The sequence below is a fragment of the Ailuropoda melanoleuca genome, chromosome 2 (assembly GCF_002007445.2).
Source record: "Ailuropoda melanoleuca isolate Jingjing chromosome 2, ASM200744v2, whole genome shotgun sequence".
NCBI classification, from domain to species: Eukaryota; Metazoa; Chordata; class Mammalia; order Carnivora; family Ursidae; genus Ailuropoda; species Ailuropoda melanoleuca.
This window is the reverse complement of record NC_048219.1, coordinates 14518708-14537513: the sequence shown is the minus strand read 5'-3', so window position 1 is coordinate 14537513 and position 18806 is coordinate 14518708. Positions and strand designations below refer to the sequence as shown.

General features: G+C 56.3%; 1 protein-coding gene across 1 annotated transcript in view; it reads left to right on the top strand.

The window, feature by feature from the left end:
• Positions 1-18806, top strand: part of GRIK3 (glutamate ionotropic receptor kainate type subunit 3) — a 217464-nt gene that overhangs the window by 153385 nt on the left and 45273 nt on the right. Inside the window, exons 6-9 of the mRNA XM_034649429.1 lie at positions 3784-3957; positions 4496-4639; positions 9705-9812; positions 13047-13160. Coding sequence (XP_034505320.1) covers positions 3784-3957; positions 4496-4639; positions 9705-9812; positions 13047-13160 — 540 coding nt within the window. The remainder of the gene's footprint in view (positions 1-3783; positions 3958-4495; positions 4640-9704; positions 9813-13046; positions 13161-18806) is intronic.

The following is an 18806-nucleotide window of genomic DNA, read 5'->3' as shown; positions in this document are numbered from 1 at the left end:
GCTGGAAGGACCCAACCCCTGTCAGCTCCTGTCCTCTGACAACCGGGCTTGTCCCTGGGGCCGTATCCCATGGCTGTCCCACCCGGCTGCCAGAGAAGACAGAAGAGAAGCATCGGTCAAACCCTGACCTAACGTCTCGAATTCAGCAGACCTGCACTGTGCACATCCACGAGCCCACTTCTGCCTCATGACAACCCCACCTGCTAGTCCTCTTATCACCGCCTACCTTTGGCAGCTGAACCAACTGAGGTAAGGAGGGTAGATGCAGCTGGCACCCAGATGGCCTGGCCTCGCAGTCTGTGCCCCCGACCTTTGCCCGGGCTGTCTCCATGTGCTGCGCTCGGGAAGGCGCCTCCTTCTGGACATGCCCTCCCCGCGCCCCTCCGCTACTACTCCCTGATTCCCCAGCTCAGCCCCATCAGGAGTCATGACTTAGATGAGGGGCCAGGCTGTACCCCAGATTCTGTATGGCCTATACTCCCCAAAACAGCTCCAAAGACAGTTTGGGTGCATGTCGGGTTTGGCAAGCACTGGGGCATAAAGCACAGGCGTTTTTGAATGAGACAGATGGCGGTGTACCACCCGCTGTCCAACTGTGTGGGAGGGAAACCCTGGATCTGGAGTGCTTCTAATTTCCATGGTGTAAATACTCCCACCTCGGCCTGCATCAGGCGACCAAGGTGAGTTGAATGGACGTAGAGACAGGAAGAAATACGGACAGTTAGCTCCCACAGGCCAGCGCAAGCCAGTTCCAACACCCCACTGAAACAGACCCGGGTATAAATTCTGCTCTGCCCTTTAGGAGCCTTATGGCCTCAGGCAAGTCACCCCATGCCTCTGACCCTGTTTCCTCATCAACAGAAGGAGCACACTGTTAAACAGCTACTTTGCAGGGGTATCGGGATGGGATGTCGGGCTGGGATGGTGTCCTCCACGTGCAGGCCTGAGTGCAGTGCCCACCCTCCACTCCCCACTGAGACTGGGGCAGGCACCCTCTGGCCCTCTCAGTGAGACCCCCCCCCTCACCTGCTGAAGACCCCACCCCCTGCTCCCACCCGGGCCCTTCGCCATCCCAAGTCCTGGCCTAGAATCAGCACCCTCGCTGTTTGGGCAAGGCTAGGACTAAATTTTCTTGCCTGGGGTTCAAGTCTGCTCCAGATCTCTCCCCAACACCCTACTCCCTAAACCTTCAAAAAGGAAACCAAGACCGTGCATTCCAGAAGGAGCCCGTTTTGAGGGTGCAGCAGGAGCTTAGCATCAATTAGGAATATCTGAGAGACCAAAGGAAGGCAGCACCATGAGGAAGAGTGGCTCCACGGGCCCATCGTTCCTCGAGCCACGTCGAGTTCACCAAAGCTTGGACTAGTTTTAGTCCTGATGGCTGCAGCCATGCAGAGAACAGTACAGCCCATGGGGTGTCCTGCCTCTCTCCCAACACAGGATGGGTTGGACCAGGGGCCAGGATGGAAAACAGTTGAACAAGAGAACCCTAGGACTCCGTTTCCAAACCACTAGTAGGAAGGGGCCAATCTAGATTATTGTAGTATCTTTTCTTAAAAAGTAAAAAAAAAAAAAAAAATGAGTCCTGCAAATACAAGATGAACGTGTGTCAAAGCTAGTTCATTAACAAGGAAGCCAGTAGGATGGTAACACTGGCTCAAAGAGCTTTGGAGGGATTGAGTTTTTATTGGGAGGGAAAAACACCAAATAAGACTGCTTAGTTAGTTATAAAATGGATTAATGTCCTACAAGGGTAATAAGCCACCACATTGGGGTTTATCATTTCAATGGGCTACAGTCTCCAAGTTAACCCAGAGTCTGGGCCTTCGAGCAGCAGCTGGCGGTGGAGTCGGACCCGGGCGCGTTCTCCCGGAGAATCACAGAGTGCAGGGCGGGCCTGGTGAGGGACGCTTCCGTACTACATGGAAAGCAGATGCTGCCCTCCTGCCTTATTTACAAGTTTGGGGAGTTTTCCTTAACAGGAGGGAGCTCTGCTCTGCTCCTCAGGCTACCACCCCACCTCCTCGCCACTGCCACTTCTTCCTAGCTTAGCCCCTGGTTTCTCCCTCCATACACACCCCCTCCAATCCCTCTCTGCCTCCTCGCCTCACTGGCTCCCTTGCCCCCGAGCTGTGGCTGCAGAGGAGCTGAAGCTAGGCTGCCCCACGCGTTAAGGCTGGTCTTCCTGGCCCTTACACCAGACTGGATGCGAGCTGGCCACGGGCAGACGGACTGACTGCTAGTCCACAGCTTCTAGGACACAGCAGGTGAGGAGACCTGGCTGGTGACATCAGAGGGGAGGGAAGAGAAGAAGGCAGCAGTATTCCTTGAGTCCCAAGCAGAAAGACTTTTTTGTCATTGTTGAATTATAACCGACCTGCAGTATTATGTTCATTTCAGGGGTACAAGATAGCCAATCAGTATTTTTATACATTACAAAATGACCCCTACAAAAGCTTTGGATATCCTCTGTCACCATACAAAGTGGCTACCGTATTGTTGGCTGTGTTCTCTATCCCATGACGTACTTATTTTATAACTGGAAGCTTGTACCTCTTAATCCCCTTGGCCTATTTTGCCCATCCCCCAACCCCTTCCCCTTCGGGCATCCACCAGTTTGTTCTATCTCTGAGTTTGTTTTGTTTTTTAGATCCTACATATAAGTGAAATCACATGGTGTTTGTCTTTCTCTGTCTGACTTCACTTAGCATACCCCCGGGGTCTATCCACAGTGTTACAAATGGCAGGATGTCGTTCTTGCTTATGGCTGAGTTACATACCCCTGCACGGAGACACCACATCTTCTTTGTCCGTTCCTCTATCGACGGACACTTGGGCTGTGTCCGTGTCTTGGCTATTGTAAGCAGTGCTGTAGTGAACATCGGAGTGGACCTATGTTTTCAAATAAGTGTTTCTGTTTTCTTCAGGTAAATACCCAGAAGTGGAATTGTGAGATGGTAGGGTAGTTCTGTTTTTAATTTTTTGATGGGAACTCCATACCGTCTTCCAGAACGGCCGCACCGGTTTGCTTTCCCATCCCCAGTGCATGAGGGTTCCTTCTTCTCCACTTCCTTGTCAACACTTGTGATGTCCTTTTGATGTTAGCCATTCTGACCGGTGGGAGGCGATCGCGCCTTGTGGTTTTGACTGGCGTTTCCCGGATGATGAAGGACGGGAGCATCTTTTCAAGCACTTCTCCCATGGAGCCTATTCATTTGGTGGATGGTTTCCCTCACTGTGCAAAACCTAGAAAAGACTATTTTAAAATAGTCTTTTGGGGGGATACAACAATCCCTTCAGCTTCCCTCTGGGTCACGTGGAAATGCCCAGACCCAGTGCTCTCTGTCCTCCCAAAGTGGGCACCCCCATCATTGGAAATGACCACTGTGACCGTTGTCAAGCTCCTCGGACGTTCTGGACCGGGCCTTTTATGTGAACTGCTGCACCGGGTCCTATAAAGCAGGCACGAGCCCCATTTTGTAGACGAAGAACCCGGCTGAGCCACCTGCTGGGGATCCAGCGGCGAGTCTGTGAGGTCAGCTGAGGTCAGCCCCCGGGCGAGGGGCGTTCCAGCCGACCCCCCGATGCCCCCTGCAGTGCTCCTGCGGGCGCTCCACTGCCGCTGAGCCTCACCTTGCGTGGGGCGGGGCTCCGCAGGGAGCTGCAGCCTTGGGCTCCTGGTGCTCAGAGAAGGGACTGGGGGGCAAGTGGCGCCCTGGGTGAGGGGTGGCTGGGACTTACAGCAGACCACACCTGTGTTTACTTGAACCTCTTTCTGTCCAGGATCTGTACGCGTTAGACCTGGAGCCCTACCGCTACTCGGGGGTGAACCTGACAGGGTTCCGGATCCTCAACGTGGACAACCCGCATGTCTCGGCCATCGTGGAGAAGTGGTCCATGGAGCGGCTGCAGGCGGCTCCCCGGGCAGAGTCCGGCCTGTTGGACGGCGTGATGATGGTATCCCAGCCAGGCGGGCCAGATCCAGGGGTGCCCCTTCCTCTGCACTTTCGTCCCTCCATTTCCCTTTTCTGTCATCTCTTCCCTACTTCCTCCCTATCTCTTTCTTCCCTCCCACCACTTCCCTTCCTAAGACCTGCTCTGGACCAGCCAGACCTTAGGCTGGGCCCTGGGAGCACTAGGAATCAGACACAGTCCCCTCAAAGGGTGGTAGGGGAAGCGTGTGACAGCCTAGGGAATCAGGAAAGGAGAAGGCGTGGACAGGGTCTAGGAGCAGCAAGAGTGATGGGATGAGGGAGGAGGGCCTGGAAGGAGAAGGTCTAAGCTGCAGAGAGGGTGGGAGTTGGGTGACTGCCGAGCAGCAGGGACACCTAAGCCCGGCCTTTACTGGGGGCGTGGACAGGGTCGCTCTGGGCCTTCCCCCCGTCAGGACCCCATGTGCCTGGTGGGGGAGGGGAAAGGGGCCACAGCAGCTTGGGCCAAGGACCCACGGGGCTGGGGAACTGCTCTCAGGCAGGCCCTGCGCCCTCCCTTCCAGACCGACGCAGCCTTACTGTACGACGCTGTCCACATCGTGTCCGTGTGCTACCAGCGGGCCCCGCAGATGACCGTGAACTCCCTGCAATGCCATCGGCACAAGGCCTGGCGCTTTGGAGGCCGCTTCATGAACTTCATCAAGGAGGTGAGTGCGTGTCCATCCCCGCCAGGGCCTCCCCCCCCGGGGGTCTTCCGTGCTACAGAGCAAAGGCGCAGGCAGAATCGATTTCCAGTCCACACCAACCGGGGCACATTGGTTCACATCTCTGAGCCTCTGTTTCCCTGGGCGAAAATGGGCTGGACGGGACCAATCTCACAGGGCGATTGAGAGGCTGAGGCCCTGGCACCTAGGAGGTTCTCTGCGGGCCATCCGCATTGTCAGCAGGACCTGCATGGGCTGCCAGGGCAACAGATGAGGGTCTCTGCTGCTGGCTGTGTGACCTTGGGCAAGCCAGAGAACCTTGCTGAGCCTTGGTTATCTCATCTGCAAAATGGGGTACGAAGCACACCCCCTCAGAGGGATACCGGGAAGTGGAGACAAGACTTCTGTGTGGAAAGGGCTCGGGGCAGTGGCAGGGCAGGGGAGGCTGGCTGGATACTCAGTCCTCCAAACTCCCCTTCATGTCACGGGCCCCCTGGGACCTGGCTCCGCTGGCTCCAAGGTGGCTGTGAAGAAGTCCCATCTGTGGGGTTGATTCAGAGGAACCGGCTACAAGACGGCCACTGACATTCACGGTGCCATCCGATAATTCCGAAGGACTCTCCCTCATCCTCGTCCTTGTAAGCTGCAGATGGCAGTTCGTCGTTCCCATTTTACAGGTGGGGAAGCTAAGGCCAGGGCCAGGCATCCTGGCACCGTCATGATGAGCTGTGTGACTTTGGCTAAAGGATTAACACTTTGATTCTGTTTCCTTGACTGTGAAATGGGCATAAAGAGTACTTGTCTCGGTGTTGTTGAGAAGACGGTGTGCAAACTGTCCATGGAACAGTTAGCCCAGGACGTGGGCAGAATCAAATCCTCAGTAAATGGTGGATGAAGAAGGTTCGGGGAGGAGATCGGGGCAGGGTTATCCTGGTTCAGTGGGAGTGACCCTGTCCAGGCGACTCCAAGGGCAATCAAGAGAAGCCCTTGAGGAGGGTTGTACGGCGATCGCTCCATAGCAGTGACGCTGGGCCAGAAGTGCAGCAGGCTGCCTTGAGTATTCCTTCAGTTACTCAGCAGCGAGTTGCCAGGCCCTGGGGGCCAGTGGGGCTGAGACAGACGAGCCCCTGCGTTCACAGAGCTCACAGCCCGGGGGGAGCAGACGTGAATGGAGTCCTCGCATTCAGGGGTGCAATCCCACATGCAGAGGAAGGCAGCTCTAGGAGGGCGTATAGCAAAGAGACCCACCACCTTACACGCAGCAGACAGGTCAGCTTTCCTGCGAGTGCTGAGGTCCCCATCGCTGCTTGGGAAGGGCACTAAAAGGAATGGGGATGGGACACGGGCCGTAGAGTGTGATGCCCATGCCCGTGGAGCTCGTCTCTGCCTCTCCCGGCTGTGCGGCTTCTCACGTGTTCCTAGATGGCCCAAAGCATCCGTTTCCTCACCTGGCAAACACCCTCTCACCATCGTGGTGAGCGAGGCATGAAGTCCTTGGCACCGGCTCCCCTCACGCCCAGAAGGGGCTCCATCCATCATCAGCTGTGTTGGCACAAGAGGACCATGGTGGTCCCTTCTCATCCAGCCTCTCAGAACTGCAGAGGAGGGCCAATTGTCCAGTGCCCTGAGCAGGCCTGGTCGGCCTGGGAGACCACCTGCTTGTTCTCGGGGAACTTCGAGGCCTGACTCCTAACCCCCTCTGCCTCCTTCCTCGGCAGGCCTCCAACTGAGGGCCAGAGGCCAGTGTGAGGGAGTCGATGACCTAAGCCACAACTCCGGGCTCCTTGTGAGCCACACAAAAATGCCTTTGAAGCTTAACGCACTTTTTAGCTGTGTGACCTTCGACAACCTGCTGAAGCTCTCTGTGCCTCAGGTCCACCTCTGTACTCTGGAGGTTTTCCTAGAGTTGTTGCAGGATGAAGCGAGTTAGGGCGTGTGCGGAGCACTTAGGCCAGAGGCTGGCACGGAGCAGACGCTCATCAGGGGCTACCGTTGCTGTTCTCTCTATCATCATGACTGCCATCCCTGTAGCTTCTTGTTCCCTGGTGGGTTTCCAGGTAACGAGGATCCCGGGGCCACAGAGCTCCGGGAACCCCCACCCTGCTTCCCCCTCACCCCCTGGAATTTTTGAGGCTCAGTTCTGGAGCCCTGAGGGGCACAGGTTTGTCACTGCCCACACCAGAGAAAGGGACCCCCTTCTCCCTCTCGGGGCTGACCGGCCCGCATTGGTGTACTTCCTGTTTCCTGGTCGCTGGCCCAGCGAGTGGCCCTCAACACTCACAGGGTGAGTAGGGCATCGTAGGGCCGCAGCTGCCCAAGCCCGGGGCCCAAGCGCCCTGCCCAGCACACTGTCTTCCCTCAGACCATTTCCAAGTTGCCCATCTCCCCGTCTGACTGCATGACAGTAAATCATTTTAAAGACTTGGCATTTCCGAGAGGAGCTGGAAAATACCAGGCCGGAGTTCAGAGCGTGTGAAGCATCTTTCATTTAGCGAGTCTCAAGTGGTGGCTGGAAGGGGCGGGCAGGCCGGGAAATGTCACGGGGAGGAGCTGCCAGCGGCTCCCTGCCCTGCCCTGGCCCTGCCCACCCGCCCGCCCGCACACAGACAGTCCGTGCCCCTGCTGGCATTTCATTCCTCTGTAGCTGACAAGGGGGCAGGCTTGGCTCTGAGCGCAGGTTTGGAGCACCTGCTGTGATTTCCCCTGGGGGCCAGGAGAGAGCCAGAGGGTGCAGAAGAGGGGGAGCCAGCCTGCGGTGCAGGGAGCTGAGCCCCTCTGTGAAGCCATAAACGGGGGTCTTCGCCTCCTCTGATCTTTTCATCTCTGTCCCCAACCCCGTTTCCAGCCCCCTGGGCTCTAGAAGCCTCTCCCACGGAACTTGGGCATGGTGACACCAAGCTCTTCAGCTCTGTTCTGCAGACGGGGCTTCTGCCCTGCACCCCCATTATGTGGGGCTGTGTATATAGCTCAGTTCCTCTTTGAGCCTCAGTGTCTATGACCTTAAAATGGGGGTGGTCACACCCAGCTGGCAGGATTGTCATGAGACAAAATCAGTGCATTCAGGGAAGGAGGTGAGCCTTCTCTGACAGCATTTCTACTGAGACCTCGGGCCCTGGCCCAAACGACCAGCCCTCCTCCCAGCCACGTGCCAACCCTAGTCCAAGGGAACTCCATGGAAGGAAGCAACAAAGGAGAAATAATAGTATAGACCGCTTAGTCGGGGTGGTGCAGACCAGTCACTTGCTAAGCACTTTATACATCGTTTTTAACACCTAGGAAACAGGTCATTTTCCCCTTCCCGAAGCTGAGAGAGGTTAGATCACATTCTATCCAATTCCTTTCACTGCCTCCCGGACCCCTTCCAGGCCCCCCCCCCTGCCTGAGTTAGTCTACCCGGATGCTCCCCTGCACACTTCCCACGATGCCTTGGAGCTGCCCAGGTGTTTGGAGAGCCCCACAGCTGTCACTGTGGCTTCCAGGGATCCATGAGCCCATGAACTTGGGTGTCACACCATGAGTGTAAGCATGAGTGTCAGTGGCGTTCGGCCAGGGAAAGTCCCCGGAACCTTTTTCAGAACCCACAGGGCATCCTGACCCGTATGGGGTTAGAAATGCACGGTGGCAAAGCAAGGACTGCAATATTCAGGGCTCCCCCCTCAACCCGACATGCTCTGGCACCTCCATCTTCAACCCAGTCAGCCCCCAGCCTCCGCTGGTTCCCAAGGGACTCCAGGATGCATGGGTTTGTTCTCCCAGACACAGAAAGCCGGTGCTATTTGGGCATTCACCTGGGTGCCCGCAGCCTCCGACCTCCATGGAGAAGGGAGAGAAAGGACATCGCTTCAGCCTGGGTGTTGGGACCCTGGGACCGAGGGGCAGTGTGGAGCTCTTATCCGATCTGTGAGCTCGGGTGATGTGCTGGCCTCTTGGGGCCTGCTTCCTCGTCTGTGAAATGGGGATCGTGACCTCACCTGGCCCACCTGCGAGGCCGGCAGGTTACATGCTGTGAGCTGCGAGAAGTACTTTGTAGGTATCCTCTGGGCCCACAGGAAGGGTATTTTCTAGAAAGGAGGCTGCAAACCTTTTCTGTCACAGGCTGGAGAGTTAATATTTAGGCTTTGTGGGCCAGATGGTCTCTTTATAACTATTCAGGCCTGCAGTCCTGCCCAGAGCAGCCAAAGACAATAAGCAAATACATGGGTGTGGCCGTGTTCTAATCAGCTGTTTACAGAAACAGGCAGCAGGGGAATGGGGCCGCCAGCCACAGATTGCCCACCCCGGATCTAGAGGAGTGGGGCTTTTCTCAGCTTGGTTCCAGTGTGTTCTCTGAATGCAGGCCTCTCTGTGTTAGTGATGTTAATGGCAGTAAAAGATCACAAACTCTGCCATTCGTTCAGGGCTCGGTACGTACTGTGCACCGTCCTAAGTATTTTACGGGATTTATCTCATTCCGCCCACGTGGCATTTTGGTACTATTACGAATTCCATTTTGTAGATGAGGAACCCGGGACAGAGAGGTGAAGTGGCATCCCCCAGGTCGCACAGCTAACTGCGGCTGGACCCGGCATTCTGACCCCAGCGTTCTTAACCGCGACCCCCTGGAGCGGGGGGGCTGGGGATGGTGGGGGTGGCTTCTCTGTCTCCTCCGGCTCTCCTCCAGGCACCTGGTCTTCCAGCCTGGGCTGGCTTGGCCCCTTGGCTTTTCCGCCTCCACGCAGGTCTCGCCTGCCCCACACCGCCCGCCTGCCTCCTTGCCCCTCTCTGGGGACCTGCCACAGGCTCCCCCTCCTCATGGCTTCTGGGTGCGGGCTCATTTGAGTGCGTCTGAGATCGATGTTGTACACGAGAAGGTGCAAATGCAACGCTGGCTAAAGAGCATAATAGAATTTATGGAAATCGCTGGCTCGCACCACAGCCCGAGCAATGATGGAGGTGATTATTAATTAATCATGGTCTTGGGGGAACAGTATCAGTGCAAAGAGTAATTAAAATGAAGCATTGTACAGTTGTACCGAACGATGATTTATGAGCCCGAGGAATTGCCGCTCTGCCCTCTCCCTTCCGGCAGGCTCAATGGGAAGGATTAACTGGACGGATTGTTTTCAACAAAACCAGTGGATTACGGACGGATTTTGATCTGGACATCATCAGTCTGAAGGAGGACGGCCTGGAGAAGGTACGTGGACTCAGGAGAGGGAGGGACAAGACCTTGGGGGCTTGACATGACCTGGTGTGGCCTGTGCCTTGGCTCTTTGGAGAACCTGAAGGTGTGGTTGGGCTGGAGGGGTGCAGAACCCAGTGGCCTGGCTGTGGCCGACACCCAAGCTGTCACCCTGTGAGCAAGGACCACCGAGGATGCTTAACGTGAGAAAAGTAATGAAAGGCTCAGGGGGCAGAAGGACAGACGTGACTTTGGGTAACAGAAACTCCCAACAACCAGGGGGTGCCTACCTGGCGAGTAGTGAGCTCACTGTCACTGGAGGCATTTAAGGAACGATTCAGCAACATGATTGCTTGTCTGGGAACTGGAGTTGGTTCTTATCCTTGGAGAGAGGTTGAAGCGTATGGATTCTGAACTCCCCCCTCTTGGTTTTTAAGGTCACGATGATTCAGGGGGTTGGGATGAGGATTGCAGGCCCTCTGCGGCTGGGACCTCCATCTGGCCACCAGCACGTGTTTGTCAGGAAGCCAGTTCTGCTCTCTGGGAACCATCCACATATTCTGTTGAGTCAGGCTGTTGGGCTGAGGAGGACAGTCAATATAAGCCCCTTTCTGCACATCCTTGGGACCTTGGAGCTGGGGGCTTGGCCACCCCGTCTCGCTCCAGGGCATCTGTCCAGCCCTGGGAGTGGGGTGTGCGAAGTGCAGGGAGTAAAAGCCAGGAGAGGGAAGGGCCGGCTCGGAGGCCTCTGGGCCTTCGGGATGCCCTGATTACCCTCCTGTCCACCCGTCTGCCCTGGGTCAGGCCTCTCCCTTGGATGACTTTAGCACCCAGCCCCAGCTTCTCCACCTCCACTCCCGAGCCTCCGGCCACCCGAGTGTACACGCACATGACACGCACTCGACACACGCACGACACGCACACGACACGCGCACGACACATACACGACACGCACACATGCACATGACACGCACGCACACGACACGCACACGCACACGCAAAGCTTCCCAAAGCACAGCCCTGCCCTGCTCCGCTGGTGCCCATGTTCCCCCAGTGCCACCTGAAGCTCTAGCCTCTCCCCTGGGCCCTTATGGCTCTCCAAGAAATAACCCAACCTGCCTTTCCAGGCCCAGCCTCCATGGGCCCCAAAAACATTCCCCATGGCCCAGCCACGCCCACTCCCGCGGCCCCTCCTTTGCCCCTGTGGTCACCCTGGCTGTAGGAGTGACCTCTGCCTCCGGGGTTCGCTCCCTCAGGCACACACCTGGCTCTGGCTCGCTTCTACCTTGTGGCCAAGTTGACTCTTTCACTTCTGAGTTTCCCCACAGACTCCCGGGGGGAAACCCCACCTTTCCTCTGCCACTCTCTCATGCCACATACAGCATCAGTCCCTTAGGGACAGGGGTTGCGGCCTCTGGCCCAAGATCAAGGAGACCGGCTGCTCCAACCTCCTCACGCTGCGAGTTCTCACGCTGTGGTTTCCTGGCTCCTGCTTAAACCCTGGCAGTGCTGGGGGCCCCGCCTCCTCCTCCAGTGTTGTGGCCGTGGTTTCCGCTCAAGTGGCATCTCACTTTCGCTCTCTCGGCTGTCGGTCTCTGGGACTGGCGTAAGTTCTGAGGATGGCAATTAGCCGCACGTGCACCCCCGCTACGCGCGGCCAGGCCTGGCAGACCTCAGCAATGGATCACGAGAGCACTCCCCATCTGAGCCTATCACAGCAGCCTTCTCCCAAGGACAAGGGACTGCAGCTAACACCTGGGGAAAGCCATCCTACTGTCCCGAGACAAAGGCTGACCTGAGCCCTCCAGAGGCCCCTGCTCCCCCTGCCACCTGCCACCTGGAGCGTGAGCGGACAGCCTCTGTGGGGCTGGGGCCTCCTGAGTCCTAACTGTTCCCACATCACCAGGGCACGTGGTGCCTAACGGGATGCAGTGGGAAGTCCACAGATGCTGCTAGGGGCTGGGGTTCCAGCTGCTTGGGAACCGCTGGACAGATGTTTGTGGAACCTCCAGGGGGGCTGCTAGGGACCCTCGTGAGCTCAGCGCACTTGAGAGAAGGGCCTCTCTGACGCCGTCTGCCCGTCTCTCTTCTGGGCTCTGGGGGTTCTGCGCAGACAGAAATCTTGCCTGGAGAGGGTGCTAAGCCCAAACACAGCCACCCGGCCTCTTGTCTCATGGCTTCTGTTTGCGAAGCTGGGTCATAGCTGATCCTGCCGGCTCCTGCCGGTGGCTCTGGAAGGATTAGAGCAGAATTACCCAGGCGTAATTACATGGCTCCCTGCTATCTGCTTTGCGCATCTCTCTGAATGGGATGTTTGCGTTCGGCCCCTCTGTTTAATTGATTAAGTTTCCTGAGTGCCCCCCAGCTAGGCCAAGGACAGAGGGCATACCAAAACCTTCCTTGAGGGAGAGGACCTGAGAAGGGGGCGGAGCTGGGCAACGTTGGACCTTCATGAGGCCCAGGGTGCTAGAAGGATTGGCAAACTGGGTCTTCCCTGGCCTCCTCCAGCCTCAGGCCTGACAGCAACAAGGGCACTGTGGGGACACAGATGATGCCCCTTGGCCACCCTATCTGCCAACTTTAGAAGTAAAAGCACAAAGCAAACTGCCTTCAAACCCAGCGACAACCAGGCCGGCAGGGAGGGCCCTCCATTCTGGTCTCCCACCCCCAAAACAGCTACAAAGTCCAGCTCCTGCCCAGTCTGCCTTCCTGCAGGTGACAGGTCTCCTCCGCTGTTAGCCCATTCCTCAGATGTTTAGCCACTGCGTCCCTTGCTCCAGGCCCTGCCCTGGGGTGCGGAGGGTTCATGGCCCCGGGAGGTGGAACCAGAGCAGAGACCCAGTGAGCGAGCAGCTGGGGGCTCAGCGTCTTTCCCAGGAAGAGGGGGGCCCACCAGGCTCAGAGTGCCTCTGCCCCAGGACCCCTGATTTCCTAGTGCACTTGCCCCACCCCCGGCCGGGCTGAGATCCCCTGGCTGTCTCTATGCTCAGCTTCTCTGCATTTTCCCCGCCAGCTGTGCTGGCGTAGCCAGCAAGGGGGAGGTGGCAGAATTCAGGAGACTCGACACCTTGAGGGCCTCCTCCCTGAAGAAGGAGGCAACAGGGTTGTCCGAAAGGTTAGCGCAGAGCATGTTAGCCGTGATGACGGTGCTCACGAGGAAGGGGAACGAGTAGATGGCCTTGTTGGTGTGGGGAAAGGGTGGAAAGACTGGGGGGCTCAGCCCCTGTTCTCTGTCTGTCTGTCCATCAGGTTGGCGTGTGGAGTCCCACAGAGGGGCTCAACATCACGGAGGTTGCCAAAGGCCGAGGCCCTAATGTCACCGACTCTCTGACAAACAGGTCGCTCGTCGTCACCACCGTGCTGGTAAGAGCCTGCAGCCCCGTGGGAGGGACTGTGTGAGCTGGGCGCGGGCTGGAGGGACCCAGACTGGGCAGCACAGCCTGGGCACCTCTCGGGGCTGCTTCGAGGCTGGAAGATGGGGGGGCGGGGGTTGCATGGAAACATGGAGGGTCCCTCAGAAAGCCCTCAGTCGTTGGAACACAGCAACTCTGCTCATGGTCACAGGCCAAAGACCCCGGGGGGGGGGGGTTGTCAGTGGCCTCTTCCCAAAGGCAGAGTGGGCTGGTCCTCATGCCTGTCGGAGACCTGCTTGGAAGCCCCTCTGCAGAGACCTGTGTGTTTGCGTCTCCCCTCACCCCCCACCCCTGAGCCCAAGCACAAACCGCGATGGGGTAGAAGGAAGGGGGTTCGCCTGCCCTCAGCTCCAGGACTCAGGACCCACCTCTTCACCTCAGCTCCCAGGGGAAAAGCCCTTCTCAGTGGTCCCCCCAGCTGTGGTGGGTGCTGGGGCCACACCCAGAGAGCCCAGACGGTGCGGGGAGCCCACACACATGCCACAGTTCACAGTGCCCATTCCGAGAGCTCTCTTCCGTGGTCACTCTAGCTGCCATCCTCCCTCCATTCCCCAGGACTGAATAGCGCCTCCTTCTTCTGCCCCAAGGAGTGGCTCCTGGCATCTCCCAGGCGCTCTGCACCTTGGAGCTCAGCATGGGCAGAAAGACACACCCACGCCCCTGGCCTCTTAACTGGCCAGTGCTGTGCCCTTCCAAGTGCACCAGCCCTTTCTGGAAGGCCTCCAGGGTGTCCAGAGACTCGGGACCCACCCTTTCAGAGACACAGCACTGTCCTTGGGGACCAAAGAGAGGCAGGCTTATCACCACCAGGTCGACTCTGACCCAAGACCTTTGGAGGACAATCCACTCAGCTTCTGCTTATAATGAAGCACATACAGTGTGATCAGTGCAGCACACGTAAGGCAGACCCTCTACAAAGCAGACGGCTCAGCCCGTTTTGGCGTGCTCGGACCGAGTAAGGCTGCCGGGGATGGACCAGAGAGCAGGCTGGGCCCCCCGCTCTGGGCCCTTCCACAGCGCTGGGGCACGGATGCCCTCACCTCCCACCAGGGACAGCTCAGCTGGACCCCATGGAACGGTCCTGTGCCTTCCCTCTAGTGTGACCCACCAGACATACGCTTGGTGGCAGGTGGTGACACCCCAGAGCAGGAAGGGACATGGTAGTTAAACCCCATTCTCCCAGTGAGCAGCAGACACCAGGGACACCAGCGGCTTCAAAGGAGTACCTGCAGCCTGTGGGTCTCTCCCCCAGTGTCCAGGGTGTGACCACTGAGAGGATCCATGTCAGTGGTGATGGAACCCTAACAGTGGTTCTGGACGTACTGTCGACAGGGGCTGGAAAGACACCTGCCCCCCCCCCAGGTTTGGGCATGGACCCTCCCCTCCCCCAGCAACTCCCCCAACACCATACATCCTGCCAGCCTTTATTGATCAAATTTTTGTTAACTAAAAAAATATAAAAATCAGACAGCTAAGACCAATAAGTCAAAAGATTTCATCAGGAATAGGGGAAAAATTGTTAAAAAAATTTTTTTTAAAAAGATGAAAAAAATAAAAAAGAGCAAAGGGATTAAAGACTGATGAGCAATTGAAGGGATATTGATGTGGATGCAAATAGAAGAGAGTTGAAAGGGAACAAAATAAAAAGGTTAAAGGGAAAATAATAATGAGAAAAATGAAAATAAGGCACGAGATGAAAAGGGAAGCCATCAAGGAAGACGAAAAATTAAAATAAATAATTAACAGCTCCAGCCAGACAAGGTAAAAAATGTAAAACCATAATGTCAGAAAGCAAAAGGATAAAAGTGTGACAAAGCTAAAATATAAAAGGGTAAAAATAAAATAATAAAAAGGTGGTAAAAGATTAAAAACAGAGCTGCATAAAATGTGAGATATAAATAAAACACTTTGCACAAGACGAGAGTAAAAAAGGTAAGAACAATGGGCTTGGAGAGATTAGGAAGCAGGGTGATGACGTGGGCCCCGATGATTCAGCCGCAAAGCCATACCCTCAAGTGAGCGGCAGGCTAGACGTAATACGCCAGAAGGATACCGGATACACACATCTTGAAAGACCACGGGCTGCATTTTATTAAAATGGCAGCAGCCTGATTTCAAGGGCATAAAACCCTTCTGCAAAGGCGCACAGGATTTGTCTATACCCGCAGAAGCGGGATCCGGCAGACATCTTATGCCCTTCTCGAAGCTTCTTGGTCAACACTCAGGTTCTTCCAAAGGTCCCAACCTGATGCACTCAGTCCCTTGCTGGAAGTCCCACCCACAGCGCCCTGCTGGCTCTCAGGCACCCCCGGGATAGGAAAGGAGAGAAGCCCCTCTTGGCCCATGGCCCGCACACAGCTGCATCTGTCCCACCACCCCTCATCCAGGCGAACGCTAACCCAACAGTCACCGGGGATGGGCAGCATGACCAGGATGCAGGCGCAAGACTGTGATGGTTAAGAACACAAATCTTTGGGTCTGAACCCTGGCTTCCCTGTTAATTAGCTGTGTGACCCCAGAAAATTGCTTAACCGCTCCATGCCTCCGTTTCCCCACCTGAAAAAGAGAGGTGATGATAATTGCATCTACTTCGTAGAGTTGAGAGGCTGAGGGATTAATAAATCCAAATGGCACAGAGTGCGTGCCAAATGATAGCTGCTGTTGTTACTAATGACTATTACTGATTACAAATCCAGGCCCTAGTGAGCTCGGGTTTAGTACGGTAGACAGTGTTCTAGAGAAAGCCTCTGCTTCTGCCCACCCTAGAGCCCTGAACTTCACTGAAGATTGACCCCTGACCATGACCGAGAATGTCTCCCCAGCACAGGGCACCTTGGAGACTTTGAACTTGCATTCAACAGAACCCAGCCTCTCCCCATGGTCAACACGCCCTGCCTCTCACCTCCTTGTTTTCTGATGGGCCCCTGAAGGCAGTAGGGTTTGTGACCTCGACCTCCTGAGTCCCTCATAGCTCTAATCTCCTACTGATAGGTCAGACTCCAGACCCAACCACGACCTCATCATCTGCTTTGCCCAAAGTCTGAGCTCCTAGGCCTGACATCAAGATAATTCCCTCCCCCTGGCCCCCGTTGTCCTTGACCTCTGACATGGCTGCTGACCCACTTGAAGCAGATGTCCCACCCACCGTCTTAACCCCATCCTGCAGTGTCAGATACTCGCATGGACGGGGCGGCCCATGACTGCTCTCTGCATCCCCACTGCCCAGAGCTCACGGACGGACGGTAGGGTCTGCTTCTCCCTGTGGGAGAGAAGCCCAGTCTTTCCTGGAGAAAGAGAAATGGCCAGGAAAACGTCTGGAGGATCCCTCATGGGGACAGGGGGTGTGACACACAGCCTTTGCACTAGTCTCCAAGAAACTCTCTGTGTCCAGCTGAAAATGTCCTCAGAGTCTCCTGAATGAGAGGCCCACTCCACGCAAGGACGGGCCTGGGGCCTCCTTCCCGAAAACCTCAAGGTGGTCCAGATGCCCCTGAAAGTCTCAGTGTGGTCCGCCTGTCTCAGAGCCCTGGGGGGTGCTCTCAGGCTGGGGCTCTTTGGGACAGCGGCACCAGTTGTGGAGAGCAGCTGCGCCCCAACTGCTCTGCCTGAAAACCCAGCCCCAAGCTTCGCAGCCTGAAAGCAGGGCTGGCACCTCCTGCTGAGAGCACTGCCGGGCGGCCCAGCCTGCCTGCAAGTGTGTTGTCCGGGCAACCGCACTTTGAGTGACAGGCAGGATCCAAAGCACAGTTCAGGAACATCAGACTGCTTTGCCCCCAGAGAATAGAGCTGGACCCCTAATGACAGGGGTTTCGGCTTGCTCTTTTCCCTGGAATCTGGGCACGGCAGGGGGCCGCAGCTCCGCGTGGGCTGCCCTAAACCTGCCTCTTCTCCTCCCCTATCCCGAACCCTGGAGTTAGGAGCAAAGGGTGCCTTACCCTGGACACACAGATGGACAGAGCCCTAACTCCACGCACCCTGGCCCCTCAGAGCTGCAGATGACCTTCCCCATGCATGAGGGTGAGAGCCTGGAACCTCGCCCTCTCCCGCCCCCTCTCTGCCCAGCCCCAGCTTCTGTTCTGGTTCTGCTCTCCCATGAGCTCATGAAAAATTCATCCCCTCCAACCTCAGCTCACACACCGAGAAAACACACCTGCCTCACTCCTGGGGGCCCTGCCTTTGAAGGTTCAGAGTTCTTTGGGCTGCTGAAGAAAGCAGCCGTGTTGACATGTGTGTGGGTACGTGTGTGAGTGCGGGACTGGCCCAGCCGCACACGGGTGTCTGGAGATACACCGATGGGTGTGTTTGTGGCGTGTGCCCATTGTGACCACATTAGACTCAACGGCCAGGCAGGTGGGGCCCCAGCACCGGGCAGCAGGAGAGGCAGAGAAGTAGAAGGCGGCCAGGATGTGGGCTGGGAGGACCATCCCAGGCCAGGGACCGCCCTAGGCCCCACCTCCAGGGTGGGCAGGACTCCCAGGGCTCTGTCCTGGTTCTCACAGGCAGAAGCCGAGGTCTTGGGTCCCGGGCCTTTAGCCTCTGTGGCCAAGCAGGGCCGGGCAGACAGAACGCCGAGAATGTGGTACATCGGTGCCCGTGGCATTGTGCATACAGCTGTGTGCTTGTGTGGGTGTGTGCCCACGCTGCGTGTCAGAACGGGGCTTGGGAATGCAGATATCGGGCAGCTCACCTTGGATCCTTCCCCCCAAGACCGCTGTCCAACTCCACAGGTCCTGCCGCCCAGAGAAGCTTAGCCCCAGGCCTGGCCCTGGCGTTGGGGTAAGTGATCAGAGAGAAAGCAGACTAAGAGCCCTGGCCACGAAAAGTCGGAAAAGGTTATTTTTCTGGACCCCTGTTTCCTGTGACTTGTTGAGGAGAAATATTACCCCGCTCCTACGGCTGTTCTCCCAGAGCAATAGGAGAGCGTGAAGTTATGAAATTGAGGGCACCTTCCCTGAGCAATTGATTAGCAGCCGAGAGAGCTTGTGAATTGGCTGTCTGGACATTTCCAGTAATAAATTGTGAAATAGTCCATGAATAAGTAGTTGGCGGAGTTCAGAATTACCCCCTAGGAAATGTTGCAGGTCTGGAGACACATTACTAAGGCGAGCACCATTTGAATGCTCTGGGCTTTCGCTGTTAAATATGTATGCCATCCGCCGAGCACTTCCCTAAATTAATGGCATTTTACAGCTGCTCCGAAGGCAGCGTATTTATATGGAGATGTATAGATTCTGGGGCTGCAGTGGTTCACAAATGAAGTGCTAATTTTAGAGAATGGGCCCAGGGAGGGGCGCGGCGGGAGGGTCAGGAAGTGAGCTATCTCAGGGACCTTTCCCGAAATGGTTTTCCGCAGCCAGCTATGGTGTTTAACCTTTGGTGACCTTGGGCATGGTCTGTAGGCTGGAAAGGGCACTGCAGTCACAGGCTACCCGGCACACAGAAGGTAACGATAGTAATAAAAATCAATCAATCAATCCTATCGGCAGCTTACATTTGCCAGGCACAGTTTTAAGTGCTTTTCATAGATTGGCTCATTTACTCCTCATAGCAACCTTGTTGGGTGGGTTCTAGGATTCTCCCCATTTTACAGAAGGAG